We start from the raw sequence: 24,870 nt of genomic DNA, 5'->3' as shown, positions 1-24,870 counted from the left end.
CCGTGCGCAGTTTCTGCTCTTGTCTGTGCTAACCATCGCGGCGGCGTTTTTCGGGTCTCGTCCGCGCCGGCCAGCAGTGGGGACGGGGTTCGCTGCGCGCCGCCGCAGCGGACGCCGCCACTTGGCGGGTGTCCTCTTCCCGACCAGTCTGCCTGCCAGCCGCCCGGCGCGTGGTTCGGACACGCTCTGTGGGTCTACTGCCAAGCAGACTGTGGCTGCATTGCTGGACCGACCGTCCTCGCGTGTAGCGTGTTGGTGCAGGGAACACGGGCTCCTTCCCTCCACGCACGCCAGAGGGGCCAGGTCAGGGCGGTTATCTGCCGCTGGTCAGGGCCGTTTGGTGTTTTGCCATCCAGTCGACCGAGGGTCCGCCGGCTGCGTGAAGTGGAGGAGAAACCGTTTTCACGAAGGCTTAATGCGCGAAATATCCTGAGCATTTTGAAGGGTTTCGTGAAGTCACATCCGGATTTGGAGGTGTCGCCTGGTCGACCTGTCGCTTCCTGTGTCAAAAAACTTGCACGGGTTTGAAAGGCCTCTATTGCCAGTGCCAGATATGACCGCTTAGAACTTTTTAGAACTCCTCATGTCGTTTGCAAAATCTCAGAAATGTCGGAATGTTGTTAGATATTTCGCGCCGATTGCGTTCGTGAGACTGGCTGCTGCCTGCGCGGTGGGTGGTAGCCGGCGTCGCCGGGTCGGCGGTCCGTCACAAGGGGCAGGGGAAGGGCCGCGTCCGGAGCTCCGGCCAGGCCTGGGCCGTGACGCCGGGCGGGGAGGTCGTCCCCGTGCCGTTAACCGTGTTTTGAGCTTGTTTATTATCGCCGTGCGTCGTTGTCGTGGCGGTCCGAGGCAGTTCTCCGTGCTCTCCACGTTTGTCCGTGCGTTTAGAGTAGCGTCGGGGGTGTGGCGGCGACCAGACCGGCCAGGCGTCAGCCCCGCATAGCAACGACTGAACAAACTGTTACCATAAGCGCGCGCGCGAGTCTGTGTGCGTGTCTGTACGTGCGTAGTGTGCTGGTGCATGTGCGGCGCGTCGGCGCGCTTTCCTGGCGCCCGGCGCGTCCGCGGCGCCGCGTGCCCAATATACGGCCGGCGGTGGACACAGGTGTTGACGGCGGCGGCGCCGCGCAGGTGCGTGAGGCGCAGCTGGCGCCGGCGCGACACGGCACGGCGCGGCACGCACCGCCCGGGCGCGCCGGCGCCCGGCGCGAGGCGTGCGGCTCGCCGGCATGATTTGATGGCTGGTACTTGAGGTGATGCTGCGTACCCGATGCGGGGAGAGAGCGTGCATGGGTGTTTAAAAAACGTGTTCGTTTTTGCGCGCTAGCGTAGTTTTCCACATAAAATGCGTTGGTCAATGATCCGGATCGTGATCAATGTCACTTTCCTGACAACAGCGACGGTTGGAGCGTTGCCAGTGTGCCACCTTCGGTCGGACAGTATCACTGCGGCAGAGCGTCGGGCGAGAGCAAGGGCGCCTTCTGGCCGGGAGATTTCTCTAGTCACTGGCTGGTGGTGGCCAGCTTCTCCGTCCCAGAAACCCGCAACACATACAGCCCTATGTTTACGAGAGAACTTGACGTCATCTCGTACCCTGGTGGGATGTGCTGCAACGCAAGCATCATTCTCAGAGGGCCCCGCACTGCTGGCACGATCACGTGACCTGTCCCCCGCGTCTGTGTGAGATCTGCGAAGGCCGCACGCGTCAGGCCACGTGAGGTCCCCGCGTAGGTGAGGGTGCTCGTGCGTGCGTACGCGTGCGCTTGCGTCCGCGAGCGTTTGTTTGTCCGCGCCGCGTGAGGGGAGCGTGCTGTGTGCGTCACCGGGCGGTCATCGACTGCCCGGCTCTCCGCTCCTGATAGTGCCGGCTAGATACCGCGGCGGACACGGCAGCAATCTGCGCGCCGCCGGCCCCGAACCGGGCAGGACTCGGCTGCCCCCGCGGCCGCGCGAAACGGCCGGGTGGACGTTCGTCGCTGTGGTGAGGTCTGCGTGGAGGACGGGATGGATTGGCTGCTGAGAAGATGCGGCACCACCAGCTGACCTGACGTAAGGTCACACTGCTGCTGGCCTGACGTGGGGCCAAACCACATTTGACCTGACCTGAGGTCACGCCAACAGTGAGGCGAAACTGAGGTCGTCCCAGCTGCGGATTTGACCTAAGGTCACACCACAGCTGACCCGGCTCTGACCGCTGACCTGACCCGGGGTGGCCCCACCGCCGCTGAGCTGAGCCGCGGGAGCCGCGTCAGTCTCAGCCTCTGTGGACGGAGCCGCCGGGAGACAGGTGGCGCGCGCGGCCCGGCGCGGTGGGGCGGGGGCGCGCCGTCCGCGCGGCCGCGGCCGTCGGCTCGCGAGTCCCGTCGGGGACGGCCGGCGCGCGGCGTCAGGCCGTGGGTGACGTAGCTGTGTGTGTCAGGCGGTGGGAACAGCGCCGGGACAATGTCCCGTCGCTCCTCTCTGGACGAGCTCCACTTGCGGCTGACCCGGACAGCCAAGCATCGCAAGAACAGGTGAGCGAATCGTCCTCCCTCTTCTACTTCAGGTCAGAAGTAATTGGACTGGGCTGGTCTGGGCTATGGCTCATGTACTTTTCGTGAAAGCTGAGCATCGACACTAGGATGGTGGATGGATTGCTCGCGACCAGGGTGGGGGAGGGGCACCCATTGAGTCAATCCCACGTCCTTGGCTTCGGGTCGTTGGGTACGACGAGGGTTGACAGTTGTCCTCAAGTTCGCTGAAAATGCCAGAGGGTAATGTATCTGTAATGGCTTTTGTTTCGGAACATTATGCCTGGAATGGTATGACTCCCAAATGTTTTACCTTCAGACGTAGACACGCTTACGAAACCAAAATCGGAAGCGTCGGGTATACAGACCCATCCAGGTGTGCCTTGCTAACGTGAGTCCGGGTTCAAGTCCTAATGTCAAGTCCTGATTAAGGCTCTGGGCTATTTCACAGAGCCTCAATGCTGTTTTTGGCACTACGGAAGTCGGAGTCCGTGTCACATCGGGGACCTCCATCTTGCCCAAACGTTGCTGTCTGATTGCCGTTCTTGAATATGCATTGCAGGTTAAAGCCAGAGTATATTCAGTAAATGCAGAAATACTTACAGTGGTTTGCTGGTGCTTGTCGTCGCTGCCAAGGACTTTTAACGTGTTATGTCCCTGAGAAATGCACCCACACTCGGCCAGATTCCCACTCGCATTGACCAGATACGCCCACCTTCCCACGCTCGCCATTGTTCTGGCTCCGTGCTGGCCCTGTTATGACTTCATGTATCGCAGCCAACTTGCTCTATCTATTTCTCGTTGCAAGACAGAAAATAAAATTACCTAAATGCGAGGAGAACTGCAAATCTTGGACGATAGGTTAGATTAATCCAGATTTGGAAGCAGGCATATCACTGGGATTTCCCCGACCCCAATTCAAAATTCCTTAGAGAACAGCCTGCTGCACGTTCACCTCTTTTCGGAACTGGCTTACCAATGCAGCTTCAGCCGCTTCTAGAATTGAAGTGTAGGGTGGCGGAACCGCTTTAACTACCCGTCATTACCCATTACCCGTCTACCCCATTCCTGGAATGAGCTCGGGCTCGATCTCCTGCATAGCATTCTGGCAGCTACTGACTACAACTAGCCTTGCTTCGATGCAAGGTGGACCACCCCAGACCCGCAGGTGCATAACGCTCGCCCCGTGCGAGTAACGAGCAGTGTTGCTCCCCATATACGTACTATTTTTCATGCCCGACAGGTTTCCACTCATGCATGGATTTTTGAACACCAGTGGCCTTGGCGAATACAATGTACGTAAGGAGCGGAGGCAGATCCAGGAAAGTTGTCAGGAGCGGGACTTCCATATTTCTGGGACCTCTAAGCTGTTCCAGCATGGGTGGTGAACCCCTTCAAAGTTACGAAAGACCGCACGGAATGTTTTGGGGGACAGCAGTCAACAGCGCGACTATAGAAAAACTTCGTCCCGGGTCTTTAATGGCCGCTTTAGCTAGTGGGGCAGCAGAGAATCAGGCTCAAAATAAAATGTGTTAGATAACCGGGAAGAGAAATTTCTTGACTTCCGTCGATATTTTCGACTGCTCGATTTGGAACGAGAGAGGTGATAACATGGAGTGATCCTATCTCGCGCAATGATAACAACCTTGGGGGAATAAAGTCTGGCCTCTGGTTTGTCAAGGCAAGAGCAGGTCCGGAGAAATCTTCCGGCCTTAGGACAAAAAGATAAGCTTTTTCAAGCTGGCAATACATTCATATTTACGTTCAGACTGAGATTTGCGACTTTGACCTGCATACATCCTGTTTTAAACTTTCCCGGTCTCAGCCTTTAGGTGTGTCGTGTCGAGGTCAACGTCTATTTTTGTAACTCGACGGATTTAAAAAGGCCTTCGTCTTGTGGACACTTACATTTGATAGGTACGTCCAGGTACACAACCAAGGCGGGCCTACGGTAGGGCCCCAGTTTCCGCCCCGTCGCCGCATTGTGCGAAAACAGAGGAATCTGTAGGATATGGTAGCAATAAAGAAGTGCCAAATTAATCTGCCGGATCTGCCTGCTCTGCGCCTATTTGACCAGCATATTTTTGTTTTGGTTTCCCTCTCGCCTCATTGCGCAGTGTGTGCGATGGGGAGCGGGTTGGAGATAAAGGGCTGGGACTTGTGAGGCAGAGTGGGGGTTGGTGGAATGGAGTGGAAGGATTAAAGATATTCTAGTTCATGAATGGGTTCATGGTTACAGTGACTCATTCCCTACGCAGGGTGAGTTTTTTCGTCCCTTTGCCGAGTGGTGATTCATGAATTAGGGCAGGGCCGCCGATCCCAACATCTTGGGAGGCAGAGCTTTTCACTGCTGATGCGTCTTACTCCGGGTTGGTCAGGGTCTGAGTTTTTTGTGGGAGCACTACACAAATTTGAGTAAAGGTGAGCAGTTATATAGAGCATGTTTTCTCTTGGCATTGTTCCATGATGATGACTACCATGCTGCTGCAATAAAGGAATTGGTAATGAAAAAGGTCGAGTTCTGAATGCTGTCTGTCAGACCTGAGTGGCATAGATCTATTGCAATTTGGGGGGGGGGGGATTTAGGGTCATAAGGTTCTCACCCTGGCACCCCCATTGCTTACCCTGATAAACACCCCTTGATTGGGGTGTATGACTGAATTGCATTGGAGGACCCAGAGCCCTATGACTTAAATTTGGGTTTTGTGTCCAGTCTGCTTGAAATTGACCCACTGCATTGGCTGCCTGCAACATCAGCATGCTGAAGATCTCACTCACTTGTGTCAAACTCAGATCAGAGCAAATTGTGGTAGTTACTGCATGAGCCTACCTCAGGGTAAGCCAAATTTGACTATTGTTGGTGAGCAACCAAATGAGATCACCAATGAATTGCCAGATTTACAACATGCCTGCTCTAAAAGTGTTGCAGCAATGTTGCCATGCCTGACATGTTATGATTTACTAAGTATTCATGCACTGTGGCCCCTGCAACTTGAAAATGGTCATGGTTTGGGTATCTTGTTAGCCAAAATACAAATTAAAATGTTTAATGCACACCTTCAGGAACAAGATGCTGGGTATGGGACATGGGTGGATGATTATAGCATTATGCCTGGTAAATGGCACAAGGTGTCGGGCATGGGGAGGACTGCGTGGGGTGACCAAGGTGACAGTGGGGTCTGTGATTGATGCTGTTTGGCGACAGCGACCAGGTCTGTAGCATGATGTTGCCAGCATATGAAGTGTGGCTCACTGTTTTGTTGGTAAAAGATAGAATAGTGAGATGGAATTTAAGTTCTTTCTCATAACAGATGTGCCTAGATACCATGAATCTGCTCCTGCAATGCATATTCATGCTTGACAACTGGCAGTTTGTATTATCAGCCATAGCACACCGGCCTAACCAGATCCAACAACTTATCTGAGATAAACTTACAATATGTTCCCATCCATACACATACCAGCAATGAATGTGTAGGGCCAGTTGCCAACAGTGAATCAGCGAAGTTGCAGTTATAGCAGAAGTTATATGAATTTGAAGTGTTTTCCTGTGTATGTGGTATTGGCTAACTTCATTTGTATTGTTCTTATGGTTACAAACATGTTTTTATTTTTTCATGATAACTCAGGTTCATTTATATGTGCCACTTTGATATTCTGCTCCCTTTTGTCTGCCACTGGCACCATATTGTCAAATCAGTCATATTGTTAATTTTGTGCATTGTCTTACTATGATAACTAACTTGCTTATGTTCAATATTTATTTTGCAATATCTGATGTTTATTTCATTGCCTGTGTCATTGTTGCTGGCATGCAGCCACACAAACATCTGTATTCTGCAATGTTTGGTCTTTGTGTCTGTGACACCAAGTGGTACCTGGATGGATCACTAACAGGTAGTTCTTTTGCTTTTGTTTTGCTTAATGTCCTGTTCAATTTCAAAAGGGATAATGCTTGCTAAATTTTCTATGCAAGTGATTTACCTTAAGCTAAATATGTGCTTAATATGATTTTTACTTAACAAGTCATATGAGTATATGTGTCTACTTGAAGAAATATCAGTGGTATGGTCCATGGCACTAAATTGTGCCAAGCACCACTAGGTAATGCACATTGAGATAATGACCTCCAGGGAACTTGATTGTAGTGTGCCAAGCCTTTAAAATATAAGTTTGATCATTTTGTCTAGTGTCAGCTGCTATTGTCAGCACAATGACAGCAACTAGGTGCAGCAAGCTGGAACAGTATCCGTGAATGACTAGTGATCAATACACAATCTAGTATCTAGAAGATAGCAACTGTGGCGATTCATTAACCAGTCTGGTAATGTATTTCTTTTTAGGCTTTGGAGAATTGAAATGATTATTAGTCAAGGATAAACCATTTTTCTTATTTCTCATTATGACTTAAGGAAATGATCTCCACATCTACACAAAATGTACTCTATATTCCACATTAAGATTTTAAACTGCACTTTATTTACCCTTCTAAACCCAGTGCCTTTAAATTTGCTGTGTGATTCCAGATCAGACTAGCGATCTTTGGACAATATCTGAGATGCTTGAAGTGAAATTTGATAACATTTTGCATTTTGAGCAATCTCAGTATTTCATGTTGTACACTCAAACTCAATAAAGTATCCATTGCTCACGTACTGACCCAATCCGAGGCTGAAAGGCATTTCATGACCTGAAAAGGGAGATACTACAGTGCTACTAACCTAAACAAGTGATCATGCACCATATCATTAATCATCACTGTAAGGACACCCTAAGTCTCATTATACACATGATTATTATCTAGGGCAATAACTTTAGGGTCAATTAGGCTAAATCAGGGTAAATTAGGCTAGTCATTGCTAATTACCACAGGAAGGGCAGGGCCAAATACAACCACCATGGGGACAGCAAACTGCCCATTGGTATGTTGCCTGTGTGTGAGCTGTCATATGTCTGTCAGCCAGACATTATTGTACAGTCTGTCACCATACAGCCTGCTGGCGTGCCTCCTGACAGTGTTTGTTGATGCATGCACCCTTTGTCACCTGACAGTACACTGCCTGTGAGTGCTGTCAGTTGGTGTACCGCCGGCATGTCACATGTTGTTGTGCTGCCCATCATTGTACCACCCGTTGTAGACGGCCCGTCGCCGCCCGTCGGTGTGCTGCAGGTCGGTGCCAGGTCGCCACCTATTGGCATACCGCCTACCATTGTCTCCCATGTATGTGTGGTATGCCCCCAACGCCAGTGTTGTCAGTGTGCTGTCTCCTCTCCTGTCGTCATTCTGTCATGTATTGTCAGTCATTCTGTCAGGCACTACCCGTCATCCCGTCACTTGCTGATACACTGTGCATCAGTCTGTCGGCTGTCTGTGTGCCGGCCGCCGCTGAGTGTCGCGTCAGTGGACCGGCGGTGAACGCGCCATCTGTCGCCGGCAGCTGTGAGCCGGGGGAGTGGGCCGCTGGCGTCGCCATGCCGCTGGAACTGCCGCACGCGGCCGGGCCCGCCAACAAGACGCCCCGCTCGCTCAAGATCTCCATGCCGCGCATGCGGCACCACGAGCCGGAGCCGGCGGTGGCGGGCAGTCACGGCGCGCGCGCCGACGCCGACCCCGAGCAGACGGCGCTGCCGCCCCGCCTCAGGTCCGTGCCACTCCTGGGATCAACGGGGAAGCTGAGACGCCGTCCTCCCCTCCCCATCGTCGCAGGCTCCAGTCTGACGTTAAGGACGGTGGGGAAGGGGAAGTGCGGCGGGAGGGGGAGGCTGCGTACTGTCCTGTTCCACACGCGATCTGGTGGGGTTCAAGCCTAACTGTTTACATTTTGAGTTGGTCTTGGCTTGGTCTGACAAGTATGGTGCTCTGGGCTTGCTTTGGGCTGTTCTCTGGAGTCCATGGGCCATGTAAGCTCTATCCTGTTAAATATGTGCTTTGTTTAGTTCCTATTACACCAGCTGAAGTGCCAAGAAATGACCTGTTGACAAAAGCCTTCTCTGCGGCAGGTCACGGCTGAACGAGCTCTTCTTCCAGATTGAGAAGGAATTTGAAAGTGTCTGTACAGAAAATGTTGCACGTAAGTTGACGGTTTCACCCCGTTCTATTATGTCCGCAATTTGTTAATCGGCATCGGCAATCGGCTAGCATCATGAAACTTGCATATTTTATTTAGGTCATACCGGTATGTCGCGTATGATTTCACCTTATTTTTCGATTGTTCGATTTGTGCATATCATTGTAAACCTTTCTCCAGTGTTGCATTACATTGCATCACTTCCAGTCCCTCACTGCACAAGTGTAACATTTCCTCATGCTGCAGTGCACAAAGAGCTGGAGCTCCTGCAAGAGAAGCCCGACAGGGAGCCTGGAGATCGGTGCGAGGAGACAGACGGCGCAGTCAAAAGCAAACAAAAGCGTAAGATCATTCGACGTTCATGTGTGCACTCATGCCTTTCGGTGGCAACGACCTCACCGCGTGACTAAAGCTCCATGTTCATGTTGTCATGTCACATCATCGTTGTGGTTCGACGTTTTGAGTTCCCCGCATGCTTGACGTGCTTGCTGTGACGCGTGTTTTAACAGCGGTGCTGTTCCTGCACTTCCGGCTGCGTCCCCGCCTGCGCAGCACGGTGACGTGCCGTGTTAACGCAGTACAGAGAGCAGAGTGCAGCCTGCTGACCACGTCGGGTGTTGCAGGAGTGCCCCGCCTCTCCCTCACTCCTGCGGCCTCTCCTGTCGGCACCGAGTCCCCCACGTCCATCTTCGACCTCTCCCCTTCCCGGCCCTTCGTCGTGTACAACGGTAACGGTGCCAGTGGTCCGCAAGCGGTAATTGCCTTATGGTTTTCCTGTTCGGTGCTGAGTTGCAAGTTGGCAGTCTGATCATCTGAAATCTCGGTGGCTGCTCTTTTGAATGGGAGTGTTTTCGGTTTAAAGGGCAGATGCATGCAAGTTGTCTGATCTGTGCTCTGCATTCCATCAAATTCAAAATGCTCTATAAATCCGCGACATGTCTGGTTTTCACTAGCAGCATACACAATGTTGACATATAGTATTCAACGTCATCATGTTTTGGCTTGCGAGTGATGGCCGCTTTTAAGTACTCAGTGTCATCCAAGTGTCCGTAGATTAACGTCAACCCGGCAATCAGTCCCCGTGGTACATCTCAAGCCGACGTTATTCTAATGTCCTGCTCATCCTAGTCCATCTTGCATCGTTCAGTTACCAGATCCGGGTCGTATTCAGTCACTTGTGATGCATGCTTTCGCCAGGAATTCTCGCTTTACTGTTTTTATGAGTACCATGAACTGGTACTTCCACTGTGTCGGCGTTTTTATCCGTAATATTACGGCTGCAAGCAGCGGCCAAAATGTTTGCCATAGACAGTATTTTGGTTCATTGGACTTGGAATTCTCATCGTGGTTTTAGCATTCGGAACTCGCTGTGCGTTTACGGAAAACAAAATGAAGAGAACCTCCTATGTAGGCTGCTTCGGTATCCTGGTTACGCAATACAGGGATCACATGACGAGTGTGTGGCACCGCTCTCTCTAGTGTGGTTGGCCTGGTGTACGGCACGGGACGAATCGGCGTACCCGCGGCCGCAGTGGTGCTGCAGTAACATGATGTTGGTGACGTGGCAGCAATGACGCCATGACTTCAGGCTGGTGTCAGCTGACGCGTTGAGGTAGAGGCGTGCAGAAGCATCGCGTAACTATAAGTCAGCTCATTGGCCGTGCATTGCCCATGAATCTCTGTCGAATCGCCGCAGTGCCGTCCCACCGCTTGATTATTGGCATCGACACGCGTACCATCCGTGTTGGCGCTACACCGGGTCGTGCTGCGACGGGACGCCCGCCAGTGTACAGCTGCGGTGTGTTCGTCTCGTGTGCATTTGCCGAGGTCGGCGCCGGCGTGCAAGGGCAGCCGCGCCGGCGTGGCGGGTGCGCTGCTGGGCTCACCTGCCACGCCCCGGCACGCGGCGGCCGCCGCCCGAGCCCGCGGGGTGTGGCCTCTCCTGACCCCGTGGCGTCATGTCGGTGTATCACCCGCCGCCGCTGTGACATCGCCGGCTCGTATCTTTGGCAGTGATGTCGCACGCCGCGCAGAAGCTGAAGCCGGCCTACAAGCTGAAGCAGCAGACCAGCAAGATCGTGTCGAGCTTCAAGGCCGCGTCGGCGGTGTGCTCGCTGGTGCGCGAGTACCGCTCGCACAAGGACGGTGTCTGGGAGGTGTCGACCGGCCGACCCGGCCAGAACGTCATCGGCACAGCCTCTGCTGGTTAGTGCAGCGCGGCCCGGCCTGCGCCCCAACCTGCGTGCCCCAAACTGCGCGCCCCGACCCGCGCGCCCTGACCTGTCGAAGTGTTGCCTTGTTATGTATCATATTAATCATGGCTGCGTTCTGGGGCGGCTGAAACGTTGTCGTGTTTGTGACAATTGAAGCGTCGCGCTGCTCCGTCTCAGCTTAAATTCAGCGGTATTGCACGACAGCTAGAGTGTGTTTTGCGGCGGCCGAAGCGTCCCTGTGTTCGGGGGTCAGCCAGCTGTCGGCATCCGGCCGCGCGCTCTGGTCGTCTGACCGCGCTTCGTGTTCCGCAGATCACACGGCGTGCGTGTGGTCCGTGGACACGGGCCGCTGCCTGCTGCAGTACCAGGGCCACGAGGGCTCCGTCAACTCGGTGCGCTTCCACCCGAGCCGGGACTTGGTGCTGACGGGCTCCGGCGATCAGACGGCGCACGTCTGGCAGGCCGTCGTCACCATGGATACCGGCGTGAGTCGTCGGCGGGCCGGCGACCGGGCCACGTTGCCGTGCGGGTCTTGTTCGGGCTGGTCCGCGCGGCTTGCTGTCCGCGTCAACGCCCCTGTCCTGTTGCGTGTGCTCGTCGTCGGTGAAGTTGTGGCCCTGTCGCAGTGAACTTCAAAGACTAAGTTCAGCAGAACCCGTCTCAGGTATTTGAAAAAGATCAGATTTGGACAGTGACTGACTTCTTCGCAGCATAACGTGATGCAGCGTAATGCGGTGTCTCGTTTTGACCTGGACGCAGGCAGTGCTGAGCTATGGTATGACGTTAGAGTAGGGCTCCCTTCCACCGGTCGCACTGCTACGACGGGAGCTATCTGACCCGGCTCCAGACGACACCAGTCCCAGGAGGGACAGAGCTGAGGCCCGCAGCAGCGGTCTCGGTGTCCCGCAGGCCGGGTGGGGGCGCACTGCTGCACGCGCTCGTACGCGTCCGTCTGTGCTCTGACCTCCATCCGCGTGCAGTGTTCGGGGGGGGGGGGGGGCACCCTCCTCGTGGGAAGTCGGCTGGACGGTGTGTGTGTGTGTGTGGGTGCGGTCGCCTGGCGCCGGTCGCGCTCACCGGCGGCGGCGGTGCGGCGGCAGAGGGCGCTCTCGTCGGAGGAGGAGGTGGACCCGACCGAGCTGTACGACCCGATGGAGCTGGGCCCGGCCGACGGCAGCAACGCGCTGCGCACGCCGATCCTGGAGCTGACCGGGCACTCGGGCGTGGTGATCGCCGCCGACTGGCTGGCCGGCGCCGAGCAGGTACCGTACGGCCGACACGTGCCGGCGATGGCAGGCAGCAGACGCCACATGCGCACTCACAAATGTGTGTCCACTGTCCGTCTAATCCTCCTACCCGCCTGTCCAGCATCTAATCCGCACATCCGCCAGTGTACCTTAGCATCCACCCACCCACACCGACACCCGGACATACCGGTACGTCGTCCCTGCACGCTTGCACGCGCGCTCTTCTGGTCGAACTGGACTGGCGGGTCGTGTTGCTGTCGGCATGCGGTGGTGCTCTGACGTAGATAAAGAACGTGGTTTGATACCGAGAAGAATTACGGTTGAAGTTGCACACCGTGAGTCGCGCCATGATTCAGTATGCATTCAGTTCAGCTGCTGATAGGCCGGAGCTGTAGTAGAATGCGCCGTTGCTCGTGAATGTTTGTCAAATGATCGTCAAATTGTCAGGTGATTAGTGGCGTTGGGGCGTCAGAAGTCGGCAATGCTTTTGCCGAAAAAATGAGCGCGTGAAGACGGTCATAGTGCAATATTACGTTGTGAGCCGCGTGACGTCAGTGTAGTAGTGAATTACGTATTCTGTGTGCTCAAAGTTCTTACGTCACCCTCCGGACCCATAGTCGTGCAGCTACACACAACGAGTGAAGCAGCGTGTCAACTGAAGCGCTCCGTCCGGAGCGCGCCTGAGCTGGGTGGTGCGCCGGCTGCCGCAGGTGGTAACCGCCTCCTGGGACCGCACGGCCCAGCTGTTCGACGTCACCACCGGCGAGAGCCTCAACACGCTGGCCGGCCACGACCAGGAGCTGACGCACGTGTCGGCGCATCCGCACCACAAGTTCGTCGTCACCTCCAGCAAGGACACCACGTTCCGGCTCTGGGACTTCCGCGAGCCCATTCCCTGCGTGTCCGTCTTTCAGGGGCACACCGAGTGAGTTCGGCGCGCGCCGGGTGGGACGCGCGTTGGCAGGCGTTTGTATTGCTGAGCGCCGTTGGCTTCCGCCTAGCACGTGGTTCGGCCGCGTGAGCCGTTGTCGTATTCGTCCAGTTGGGCTGCCTTGCCTGATAGTGACCTCCTGGGTAAAGGTAGCTTTTTCGAGCGGAGGCTCAGTGGCTGTGTTAGATTTTGCTTGTTTGAGCTCACATATGATGCACCTGCTACGTTTACAGTACTTGTTATTAGAAAGAAAGGCCTTCAGCTCCTGGTTTTTCGGCATGATGAGTTGAGCTCCTGGGCACTTTGTAGAAGTTTCTATACTGAGTTAATTACTTTCAGTATATCATAAGCCAAGGTGCTGGTTTAGCGGCGTAGTGCTAAACAATGATTGTACTGACGGTATTCAATGTTTCGCACTGGACTTATCCTTAATAGTGATTATTAAATGTATGGCATTTCGTCGATTGTGGCGCATTCCATTTGTGTTTGTGCTGATGTACCGTGCAATGAAATGAGGAGGCTTTCTTTCACTTGAAACGGCCAGCATTTTTTACTCTGTCGGTACGGAGTCATCAGTTGATGCATGCAATTTCGGTATACATGGCCCGTGGCCTATTGAGATGAGGTAGAGGGGTAGAAGACCTAGTACAATTTGGTGATACGCAAAGTTATATCCCACCCTCTTCCTTCTCACTTGTAGCTGAAAACTGGCATCACCATGTTTAAGGTTTACGTTGGCGCAATAGAGACTGCATTAAAAATTGTATTCACACATCGATGTAAAGGTCGAAAGTCACGAAGAACTTACGAAATGTTTATGGCATTAACTTGCGGGCTAATGCTGGGTTGGCATTACATCACAGCTAACTTGAAGTTGGGGTCATCAGCTGTCGGGGTGGGTCGGGCTGCGGGCTGATATTTTGGGGAAGCTGCATCCCTGGTCCAGACCCATTCCACTTGTAATGTTGCGTGGCCCTACGTGCCCACTCTTTTGCCCTTGGGATTTCCTCAGGGGGGAGGGGCCTGGTCCTGAGCTGGTCGTTGACCGTGGGCAGTGACTGCGCGCCGTGACGAGTTGGGCCGGCGCCGCCGTCGCCCGCCCGGCTGACGCCGCGCGCGCCGCCGCCGGCAGCACCGTCACGTCGGCCGTGTTCAGCCGCGACGACAAGGTGGTCTCGGGCAGCGACGACCGCACCTGCAAGGTGTGGGACCTGAAGAACATGCGCTCGCCGCTGGCCACCATCCGCGGCGACGCCGCCATCAACCGGCTGGACGTGTCGGCCGCCAACGTCATCGCGCTGCCGTTCGACAACCGGCACGTGCGCCTGTACGACCTGAGCGGCCAGCGGCTGGCCCGCCTGCCGCGCTCCAACCGGCTGGTGAGAGGCTGCGGCGGGGCGCGGCGCGGTCGCGGCCCGCCCCCGAGACGGCGGCGGCGAAAGGCGCCAGGTTCACAGCCTGGATGTTTACCAAGCTTGCATGGAATTGGGCCCCACAGCAGTGGTGGCAGAATGTTGCATTGGGGGATTTCTGTCTGTCACATTATCATGCTGACGGATTGTAACGCCTTGGTTGTACCTATTATTGGTTACTATAGCTGTCTTGCTCCTCCAGCTGGCTTCAGCTTGTCTGGCTCATTGGTTTGGTAAGGACGATCTGTGATGACGTCACGTTCGCGTCTGTTATAGCGTCGCTCGTGCCGTGCCGTATAGGGTGTCTGGCTGGTGGTGTGTTTTGGTGGTTGGCCGGCGTGTCCTGGCCTAATTACAGCAGACGTGTGTTAGCGTGGAATTATATTCTGAAGTACTTCTGGAATCACCTCAATTTCGGTTCATTTTGCATCGTTGCATGGTTCAGAGTAAGAGTTGATTCGGAATCAGATTCAGATCAAGGGTCATCCAACTGTATGTCTTTTTGCGTAGTTACGAATCATGTATCCGGTTGTTGGCAGCTGGAACAGTTGAGTTGGCAAACACCCGACTCTGTTCAGAATCGGCTAACGATTGTTAAAGATTCCGAGATTGATGTACAATGATTGACAATGAATAGCAGCGGTTTTGTTAGTTGAAGCTTAATTTGATTTGTTTTATGTTGAATTACATGTTAGTTCGTAAGTCAACTGAACTGTTGTGGGCGCTATAGGACCGCGCGGCCGAAACGCCCGAAAACCCCAAATGACTGCTAAGTCAACTGAAGTTATGGCATCAAAGCACAGTTTTGAGTAAACAATCTGGCAGGTTTTCACTGCCCATGAGAAGACGGGGGGGGGGGGGGGGGGGGGTCGAACCAAACCTTAACGGATATTTACACCATACCAGATTTAGCCTTTGTCATAACTCCCACTCACGTTGCTTGCCAACAAAACGTGTCTTCCCGTGACGCTAGGCTTTTTAGGGGATGAAAATATTTGCGTCACGCATGGATAGAACCGCACACTGTCCTGCAGATGTGCCAGTCCCGTAGCTCAATCAGTTAGAATGCCTAGCTCCCCGAACTCATGACGAGTCCACCCATGGCGGGACGGGAGGGGTGGGAGAGGTTCGACCCCCCCGTCCATGGCAGGACGGGGGGGTCGAATCGATTTGGCGCGCGCTGTATGGCTCTGGCTGGGACGGTGTGCGGCTGGTGGTAGTGGCTGCTCAAGGTCAGATGAGGCCAGAGGGCACGGTAGAACGCGCCGGGTATCGTTGGACGTGAAACTTCCGCCACAAAAATTATAGCGCTGAAGTGGAAGTCCGCGATTGGATGGTGGGGTTAGGACTTACGCAAGAAGCTCTGCTTAGAGTGGGTTCTGAAATCAGAAACCCTTCAAGTTTAAATGTAGGGACTAAATGTATAAAGAGTATCGTATCAAAACGCGCAGCTGATTTAAGTGTGGTAACAGATAAAACATTGATTGTTTTGGTATGGTTATAGTTTTATCTTAATTTCTAAAGTAGTGACATGTGATTTGCTCTTTCACTGACATTTTCTATTTGCACTACGCTGTGTGATTCAGTCAGAGAAAAGTGGGAATCGTTGATGTAATTTGATTTCAATGAACGGTCCATTACTTTAGCTATTTAAAAATGTTTGATCCAAACCGTGATTTGGATCTCAGTTTGAGTCAGATGTGATTTGACCAATGTGCCGTTGAACCAAGCCCAGTCAGAAGTGCCGGGATGAAGCGGAGGTCTGGATCGCAGGGTCACCGGCGGATGGTGTGCTCGGTCACCTGGAGCGACGACACGTCCTGCGGCCGGCCGAACCTCTTCAGCAGCGGCTTCGACAACATCGCCATCGGCTGGCTCATCACACCGCCCAAAGACAGCAAGGACTAGTCAGACTGGCCGCCTCGCGAGGAGGCTGTGTCGGCCCGCGCCGGCGGGTCACGCTTCGCGGCGGCTGGCGGGTCACGCTCCGCAGCGGCTGGCGGGTCACGCTCCGCAGCGGCTGGCGGGTCACGCTCCGCAGCGGCTGGCGGGCGGTCGGGCCCGCCGTCGGCCGCCGCAGCGCACCGCACCGCACGCCAGGCTCGGGCCCGGCCGCCGCCGCGCCCCGGGCCCACTGCTACCTTTACCCTTTCAGTTGCTTTCATTTGCGCGTGTTGTGCTTTCACCCTGCGGAGCGGAGGTGGTGCCGACGCGTGTCGTGTTGTCGTCGGCGCCCGGACGACTGGTGTCTGTTGTGGGCGACCCGGCGACTGCGCCAGACTTGCCACTGCGCGCGGCCGCCGCTTGGGCCGGCCCCGACCGGTACACCGGGCAGTGCGTCGGTCCGCGCGGGCTCGTGCGTCGTCATCCGTACCGACTCGCGCGTCGCCCGGCAATCCGACTGCATCATCAGGCCACGGGAGGGGGCCGCGGTGTCACGTCCGCTTCCAGACGGCTTGGTGGGCGCGCCAGCGCGCGCGACCGGACGGCGCCGCGCGTCCCATCGCTCACCTCGGTGTGGTCATCGGCTCGCATGCTGTATATACACGCGCGCACGCGGCGTCGTCACGACAGGCGGCGCCCGTGCTCCGAGGGCTACCAGTAGGTGTGAGAGTGGCGCCGGGGGCGTGACATCCCCCGGCGCGCGCGCGCGCTGTACGTGACGCCTGCCTGCCGGCAGTTGTCTGCCCGGACCGCCCGTACGTGCGGCGTGGGTGCCCTGTAGAGGACGGGGTCCGTGTGCGGCTCCTCGTCCGCAGAGGACGCTCGGTGTGAGGTCGGCCGCGGGCTGCCTGTAGCCGGCGCCGTAGACGACCTCGATGCATGACACGGCCCACTCCCGCCACACGAGCCGCTGGTCGCGCGGACGCCGCCGTTGTGACACCCGATAGCTGGCAGGACGTGTATTAGACATTCACAGATACAGATTTCGTTACCGATTGCCGTATGAAGCCTTTGGTGGAAGCGGTTCTCGCATCTCCGGCTCGGAACCAGCAGCTGTGCCTTCTCATGTCAAGTCAGCAACGTCTCGTCTCATAACGTCTTCTCGTGTCAACTCATTCTCGCTACCATGACCACCATTCGATAAGAAACAGCAGCCGCTCAGCCGCATACAGTCGACCTGGTCCTGACCCAAGAAAACTCGCGGAAGACATAACCAACAACCGTTACGATACCGGCAGCGCGTTAAACAGGAAGTCGCTGTCGCGGTCTTGCAACCAAAAGACCCAAGACCAACACCACTGGTATCCAGGGGGACGTCTCGCCGCTTGTCCCCACGTTACTCATAGCTGCGCCGCTGATTGGCAGGTCATAGCGCAGCTGCGGGCCCGTGCGCCTGGTGGTTAAGCAACCCCTCCGCTATCGAGCGTGTGGGGAACCGGGCAGATAAGATCGCACCGCATCAGCGTCGGAGGAGGTCGCCGCTTCACGATCGCGCGGGCGCGCACCTGCTGCGGTCGCCGCGGCGCCAATCGGTCACCAAATCAACGGGCCACGCAATTAGCTCGAGGTCGCCGGCGACGGCCGGAGGCGCTAATTGCACTTGGTACAGCTGCGACCGGAGCGAGCCCGCCGCCAGACGCGGTATCGTGCATCACTCGCCCAGCGCCGGCCGCTGATATCGGCCGGCGCCGCGGCGCCATCAGCAGCTGCACTTGGACTCGTCCACGGGCGTGAGCTGCATGTGGGCCACGTCGGGCGCCGGCCTCCCCCGCCGGCCGGGCAGCGTGGACTGGTCGGCGGCCTGCTCCATGCGCCGCATCACGGCGTCCAGCAGCATGTCGACGGCGGTGCACACGTTCTGCCCGGTGGCCGCCGACGTCTCGATGTAGGTCAAGCTGCAACGCGGCGGCACGTCATCTCAGGCCCGCACAGGGCTCGCCCTGCGGTGCGCCGGCTCCACACGCCAACCAACGACTGCCAACAGCGACTGCCCTCGACAGCGACAACGAGCTTCACAGCGACGGTAGTACTTCATACCAGCTGGTCTCGTCAGGTGCCGAACAGAGCTCAAAAGTCTCCCGTAAAACGTGACAAAAAACACAAAGCTACGTTGCTGGTGAAGTTTTGTTAGTTATGCTAGGTGTAGCAAACAACAGCAAGTACACGAATAGACATGCGAGACGGGATGATCCGTTGCTCCAGTTCGCCGGCACGACTCAGTTTTCTATATCAGATCATGCAGGTGTGCTTCGCTCTTCCCGTTCCGAAGGACGCGATGCATAAGCAGTATTTGACTTTCGCTACACATAAAGGCGTCAACTCCCAAAAATCGCCAGACCTAGAGTAGTGTGAGGTCTACGCCGCGCTGTTCTTTCCATAGGCCACAATTGCTCGAAAACCACATCTGCAACGTTGGGGACCAGGCTGCTTACCTTGGGCGTACGGAATCACATCCCCAGCTTATAGGCCCCTTTCCGCGAGTTTAAGCATTCAAATGCAACCCTTGGCGGCCGCGACCTTTAGCGAGATCCCGTGCAATGACGAGGATCAGTAGAGAACCGCTGCAGCAATCCACGCGGCAGGGGCTTCGCGCCCCAGACCGACCTAACATCCGAGCAGCACTCGATATCCGACGTTCTTGGACGACATCCGACATCTTCGGACGACATCTTTGGGCGACATCCAACATCCTCCGGCGACACCCAGCATCTTCAGACGGCGACACTCGACATCTTCAGACGACATCCCACATCCCCGGACCACATCCAACATCCTCGGACCGCGTTCCACATCCTCGGACCACATCCCACATCTTCGGACCACATCCCACATCCTCAAACGACATCCCACATCCTCGGACGACATCCCACATCCTCGGACGACATCCCACATCCTCGGACCATATTCGACATTCTCGGACGGCATCCCACATCCTCGGACGCATCCCACATCCTCGGACGCCAGTCGAGTTATCTGGCGTCCGGACCAGCCGCTGGCCTGTCCACGAGGAGGCGGACGGCCGGTGGGGGCTGGCCGCGCGGGCCGGGACTCACCCGTGCTTGTCGGCCACTTCTTTCGCCCGGTCCTCCGTGATGGCTCGCTCCTCGAGGTCCGCTTTGTTGCCGCACAGCACTATGTCGGGGTTATCGCAGTAGGCGTGCGTCTGCGGGCGCAGCGGGGTGTCACCGCACGTCCCCGGCGCCCAGGGGGCGTCCCTGCTTCGCGTGCAGTTCCGTCTCCCACAGCGGGCAGCTGATTCCATGTGCGCGTGACACGGCATACGTGGGTTCGATTCCAAACTAAGACGTTGCGTTTCTCGGACAATCAAGGAAAGGTTTATCAGGGGACAACATTTTTACCCGGTGCTGGCGGGAACATGATCTCAACGCCGCCCGGGGAAGCCAGCCACGGACTGCTCATTCCTACTCATGCGTTTCGATTCGTACCACCTCTCGTCTGGGGCATGCAAATGGGCCATGGAAAGAAATGGGCGGGAGCAGGCCATGAAGATGAATGCGTGGCAATGACGCCTGAGGAAAATGCTATCCGGGAAAACCTAATCCAGGCCCATTAGGCGTTGTTTGGCATTAACCCGCATCATCCTCTTTTGGTCTACCGTGCACTGCATCGTTACCTCTGATTTCGTATGGGTGGATAATGACCGGAAGCGAACGGTCCGCACATGTGAGGATCCAAGTGTGCGTGGAGAGGAACAGAACGCTTGCATTCTTGAATGGCTTCATTTGTTCCTGCATCTCCGCAACCAAATACATCAGCTTATGAACACGTGTCCTAGGGAATCTAACTTTTCCGTCGTCAAAGCAGTGGGCCACCCAAGAAACCCAAGGACGAAAGGACCCAAACCCCAGTAATAATCTCCCATTGTAAAGCAATACAACCGCAATACAACCAGAAAAAAAAACAATCCAACGCATCACCAGGCCGGCGAGGACCACGAGGCGCGCGCGCGTCGGGCCGGAGGAAGCCGGGCCGCGCCGCCGCGTCGGAGGTGGGCAGCGCGCGCGCGCCGGGCCGGGGGAAGCCGCTGCGTCGGAGGTGGGCCGCGCGCCGGCCGCTAACCTTGAGCTGGTCCAGCCAGCCCTGGATGGCCAGGAACGACTGCTCACTGCTCAGATCGAAGAGCAGCAGGAAGCCCATGGCATCGCGGAAGAAAGCAGTGGTGAGGCTGCGGAATCTGCGGCCCGGCCCGCCGGCAGACGTTAGTCAGGCGGCGTGCGGCGCATGCCAGAGCAGTGGCCAGTGCTACCACAGCCGCTACCATACCGGCTAGCGCTACCGCGGTCAGACCGGTTAGTCGCAGCACCTGCTAGAGCTGCCACTTGCTGAGATGCCCAAAGCCTGCTGAAGCCCGCGGTCCGAAATGGGAAGTCCCTATCAGCCATGAGGTTCAGATCCAAAAAACGTCAGACTTTCTTACGTCATTTTTACGTACCGTAAGATTTCTTCAAAAAGTCCGCTCGGATCTGAAATTCAAATTTTTTGGTGCCTGCACTTTTAAAGCTAATGGTTTCAGATAGCAATTTTTGTTGGCGCATTCTAGCACAAGGGGAAAGCGGGGGGGGGGGGACTAAGTAACGGCGTTAAGTCAGCGTGCACTCAGGGTTAAACCGCAGCTTATAGTCATCTCTGTCGCAGCCATCGCACTGCTACAGCACAATTTATCAGCGAGACGTTATGCTTCACATTTCAGCGATCTTTGCTTAAGCAGCTGACACTTGTCGCTCGTTTGGCAGGTCGGGGGATGTAGCCCCAGAGCGGCATTACGGAGAGCATGACAGAAGCAATACGCGGGGAACGTTGCAAAACTTTTCATAGCTGATAATATGTCAAATGCGCACATTTTTAAAGGTCATGTCCAGGGTTCTATCCGGTCACAAATTTGAGACCGTCATCTCTGAACAATTGCAGCAGCATTTCAATTTTGCCTGGTCCATCGACAAAAAAAGCATCTGATAGCACACGATCGGTGCAGGATGGCACATTTTGAGCACTGGGGACACCCCTGATAGGCCAAACCTGTCCCTTGTTTGAACAGGTCAGTTTGGTTTCGTTACCAATTCTTACGGACCTGCTGGCCTTTGATCCACGTTGTGCGGGTGTGCGGGCTCAGAAGTGGCAGCTCTAGCATCTACCTAGGCCATGCCCCGCTGGTTAGTAAGGCGGCGTTACCGAGCTATTGGCGCATCGCTGTTAGTACTAGTCTAGCGCGGCTGTTAGGTGAGAGTTCACCACCGGCATCACTATCATGGGCGAGGGGAGCTGTATCCGCTAGGTGCGGCAGATACAGCTTCAAGACAGAACTCAAGGCGCGGAGGAAGGCAAATGGGCTGCGCCTCAGGCTGTGGCAGCAGTAGACCGACTGCTCTACGCTATATCAGGCGGTGAGGAATGCAGTTAGTACTATAAAATCCAGCTGTGTGGCGGTGAAATTCTATCATTACTCCAAAATGCTACCCATGCAAGCCCGTCAGCTAAAGACTACCAACGAGTGACTCCAGCCGCACAGTGGTCCATGCCTAACTCCCCCCCCCTTGCGGTGCCACGTGCACGGGCCCGGGTCGGGCGGCAGCCCCGCGGAGCGCCATCTGGCGGCGACCTGTCTGACCTCTCCTGGCCGGCCGTGTCCCACAGCTGCAGGTGGATGCGCTGACTCTTGCCCTGCGGCGCGCCCTCGGCATCCCTCGGCCGGTACAGCTGCAGCGGGTCCGTGAAACGGGGACCGGCGCGTCAGGAGGCGGCCGCGCGGCGCCCGGCCGGCACACACCGCACCAGCTGGGCCGGAGCAGCCCGCACCAGCCGGGCCAGGGCAGCCCGCACCAGCCGGGCCGGGGCAGCCCGCCCAGCCGGGCCGGGGCACCACAACAGCCGGCCGAACCCCATCAGCCGGGCCGAGCAGCCCGCACCAGCCGGGCCGGGAGCCCGCCCAGCCGGGCCGGGCAGCCCACACAGCCGGCCGGGCAGCCCCCATCAGCCGGCGGAGCCCGCAGCAGCAGGCCCGCACCAGCCGGGCCGGGCAGTCCACACCAGCCGGCCGGGGGCAGCCCACCACCGCACAGCCGGGCCGAGGCAGCCCGCACCAGCCGGGCCGGGGCAGCCCGCACCGGCTAGGCCGGGGCAGCCCGCACCAGCCGGGCCGGGCAGCCCTCATAAGCCGGACCAGCACACCCGCTGCCCGGCACCGCCCGGACTGACCGGTCACTGCCGCTTCGACAGCCCAGCCGTTTCATTCAACAGCGTTATGCGACACTATAGGCTTACACAAAGCCAAACGGCAGCCAGGGGATCAGGGAAACTCTTCAATAATCCAAAATCAGGAGATAAGCCGAACGCAACACACTTTATCTCATCTTTTTAAACTGCCTCAAATTAATATTGATGTATACTTTTGGTGGAAAACAACACGAATCAGGTAGTTTTTATGCAACGTCAACCACAACACCCGCATTGTCCCCATTTCTGTTTCTCTTTCTCTTCGCTTCTTTCTCTTCCTCTCGAGCCCATTTACCAGACTCTGTGCCCTCCCTCTAAGCCCAGACGCTGCTGCCCTCGTACTGACTCTGTCCCCTCTCTTGTAGCACCAGACGCTGCTGCCCTGGTACAGATTCTGTCCCCTACCTCGGAGCACCAGAAGCTGCTGCCCTGGTACTGATCCTGTCCCCTCTTTGGAAGCATCAGACAATGCTGCCCTAGTACGGATTCTGTCCCCTCCCTCGAAGCACCACAAGCCGTAGCCCCCCGCATCGTCACTCACCAGACGCTTCTCTCTGAAGTCGATGCCGACAGTGGAGATGAAGCGCGAGTGGAAGACGCCGTCGGTGTACTGCCAGAGGAAGGACGTCTTGCCGACGCCCGAGTCGCCCAGCGCTAGGAACTTGATCAGGTAGTCGTACTCGATCCCGGTGCCCATTGGGGCCTCCACCATGGCCAGATCTGAATCGGCAAGAGACAAACCGGTTAGCCTGAGCTGACACGCCCGGCACAAGCCGACAGCAGGGCAGACAGCTCCTGTCGTTTGCTGTCAGCCGTTTGTTGTCAGCTTGTCAGTCTGTTTGTCGGCTGTCAGTTGGGATGACATTGACGGCGAACGTGACGGGAGATCACGCCAGGCCGCCTTCTGAGTTTGCTCAGGGAACCAACACCTGTCTGGGACAACGCTCCCTCTGAGGTGACGACGCTCCCTCCGGCGCTTTCGGCATGCCGGGGTGCGCCTGACACGGCCTGCCGCTCGAGTGGAGCACCAGCACACGGTGGAGATGCGATCCGATCGCGTCATGAGCTGTGACAAGTTCGGAGATACGTGTCGCACACCATGGTCTTGCCCAGCTGGAAAGTCAACAGCGCCCTCCATCCTGCGTTCGACGAAGCTTGGCTATACAGCGGCGCATGGCTCTGAAGCCGATCCTGCATGTTCTAGATCATCCAAGCATTGATGGCCAAGCTTTCGCACGTCAAATTTTACCATCACGAAAAATTACGATAAAATTCCAAAATAATTTTACGATTACGATACGTTAACGTAAGCCTTACGACGTTTAAGTAGGTTTTGTAAACTTTTGTTTTGCTTTAAGACTGTTTTGTGCATTATCTCATCAAAAGAAAACCCGTTTTACGTTTCGATGGCAATTTCTCCATTTACAGCCTCACACCTCTGCAGAGTCGCTGCCGCACAGCCAGGTGGGCAGACGGTCAGAACGGTGGTCAATACCTGCATACCATCCACAAACGACCGACCATAAAGAAACGGCAATACAGACCCGAGGGAACACTTCCCAGGTGCTCCCTGCTCATAAAGTATGCAGCGCTGCCACGTCTTCGTCCGTGCAGTGCGGGCGACTGGACCTTAATCCCCATTAACATGACAGTAATGGCTCAGGCGGTCAACGAACACACCACACGCGCTACCACAAAGTGCGGCGACAACCGAGACAACAAACACAACGCACATGACCATCGCAGGCCAAGTTCTGGAAACTCGTTTGCTTACCGCCATTCACTTGATTGTCATTGGCAACGTAAATGTGGACCCATCTTTCGTTGTGTTTGCCTTCTTTATTCGGAAGTAAGCCTCTCGTTATCTGCCCTCGTTTTCTCGGAAGTAAAGCGGGGGGGGGGGGCGGGGGGAACTTCCGAAGTAACAGAGATAAAGTTGATTGATTGATGATTGGGGTTTTAGGGCACGTCGACTTCTAGGGTCATTTTGTGCCCACTGAGATAGAGGTTCTCGAACAGTTCTGTCGCGGAGCTCGACAAAGCGGTACAGTGCACAGGTTTGGACGCCGTCCGCCATTGGCCGCAGGCCACACAAAAAAATCAAGCTTCGCCTCCAGCACTGGCACGTCTAATGTGATCGGGTTTTCCTAGAATGAAAAAAGGCTTCCGTCGCGTCCTCTTTTCTCGAAAACTTCCGATGCCTCTTTTCCCACCACTCGACGGCTTGCGAGCTACAATTGAGACCCAAAAGTCGACGGGACTTGCTACTGCGTCCCTCATTTCGTCCATGCGCAGCCGCGCGGACATTCGGGGC

The 24,870-nt window shown here is 56.0% G+C and overlaps 2 protein-coding genes across 3 annotated transcripts in view; one reads left to right on the top strand and one right to left on the bottom strand.

Moving 5' to 3' along the window:
- The first annotated feature begins 2,335 nt into the window (after positions 1-2,335).
- LOC119114736 (WD repeat-containing protein 37) lies at positions 2,336-16,374 on the top strand. 2 transcript variants are annotated; one of them, XM_037238751.1, is made up of 10 exons: positions 2,336-2,513; positions 7,949-8,152; positions 8,511-8,581; positions 8,825-8,920; positions 10,592-10,783; positions 11,104-11,276; positions 11,892-12,053; positions 12,749-12,963; positions 14,102-14,348; positions 16,155-16,374. In XM_037238751.1, exons 1-10 carry the CDS (start codon positions 2,443-2,445, stop codon positions 16,287-16,289), a joined length of 1,566 nt encoding a protein of 521 aa, XP_037094646.1. In that variant the 5' UTR covers positions 2,336-2,442; the 3' UTR covers positions 16,290-16,374. The 2 variants fall into 2 exon arrangements, with proteins under 2 accessions (XP_037094646.1, XP_037094647.1); XM_037238752.1 differs by lacking the exon at positions 2,336-2,513 and adding an exon at positions 4,637-4,769.
- An 897-nt stretch (positions 16,375-17,271) lies between these two features.
- The window catches only part of LOC119114733 (ras-related protein Rab-27A), a 48,523-nt gene continuing 40,924 nt past the window's right edge, over positions 17,272-24,870 (bottom strand). Inside the window, exons 2-6 of the mRNA XM_037238749.1 lie at positions 23,098-23,276; positions 21,952-22,040; positions 20,406-20,520; positions 19,379-19,488; positions 17,272-18,220 (exon numbers count right to left, since the gene is read on the bottom strand). Of these exons, the coding sequence (XP_037094644.1) occupies positions 18,025-18,220; positions 19,379-19,488; positions 20,406-20,520; positions 21,952-22,040; positions 23,098-23,268 (681 nt within the window). The 5' untranslated portion in view covers positions 23,269-23,276 and the 3' untranslated portion in view covers positions 17,272-18,024. The remainder of the gene's footprint in view (positions 18,221-19,378; positions 19,489-20,405; positions 20,521-21,951; positions 22,041-23,097; positions 23,277-24,870) is intronic.

Source organism: Pollicipes pollicipes, unplaced genomic scaffold (assembly GCF_011947565.3).
Source record: "Pollicipes pollicipes isolate AB1234 unplaced genomic scaffold, Ppol_2.1 Scaffold_3087;HRSCAF=3621_pilon_pilon_pilon, whole genome shotgun sequence".
NCBI classification, from domain to species: domain Eukaryota; kingdom Metazoa; phylum Arthropoda; class Thecostraca; order Pollicipedomorpha; family Pollicipedidae; genus Pollicipes; species Pollicipes pollicipes.
This window is presented reverse-complemented; position numbering and strand designations above follow the sequence as displayed.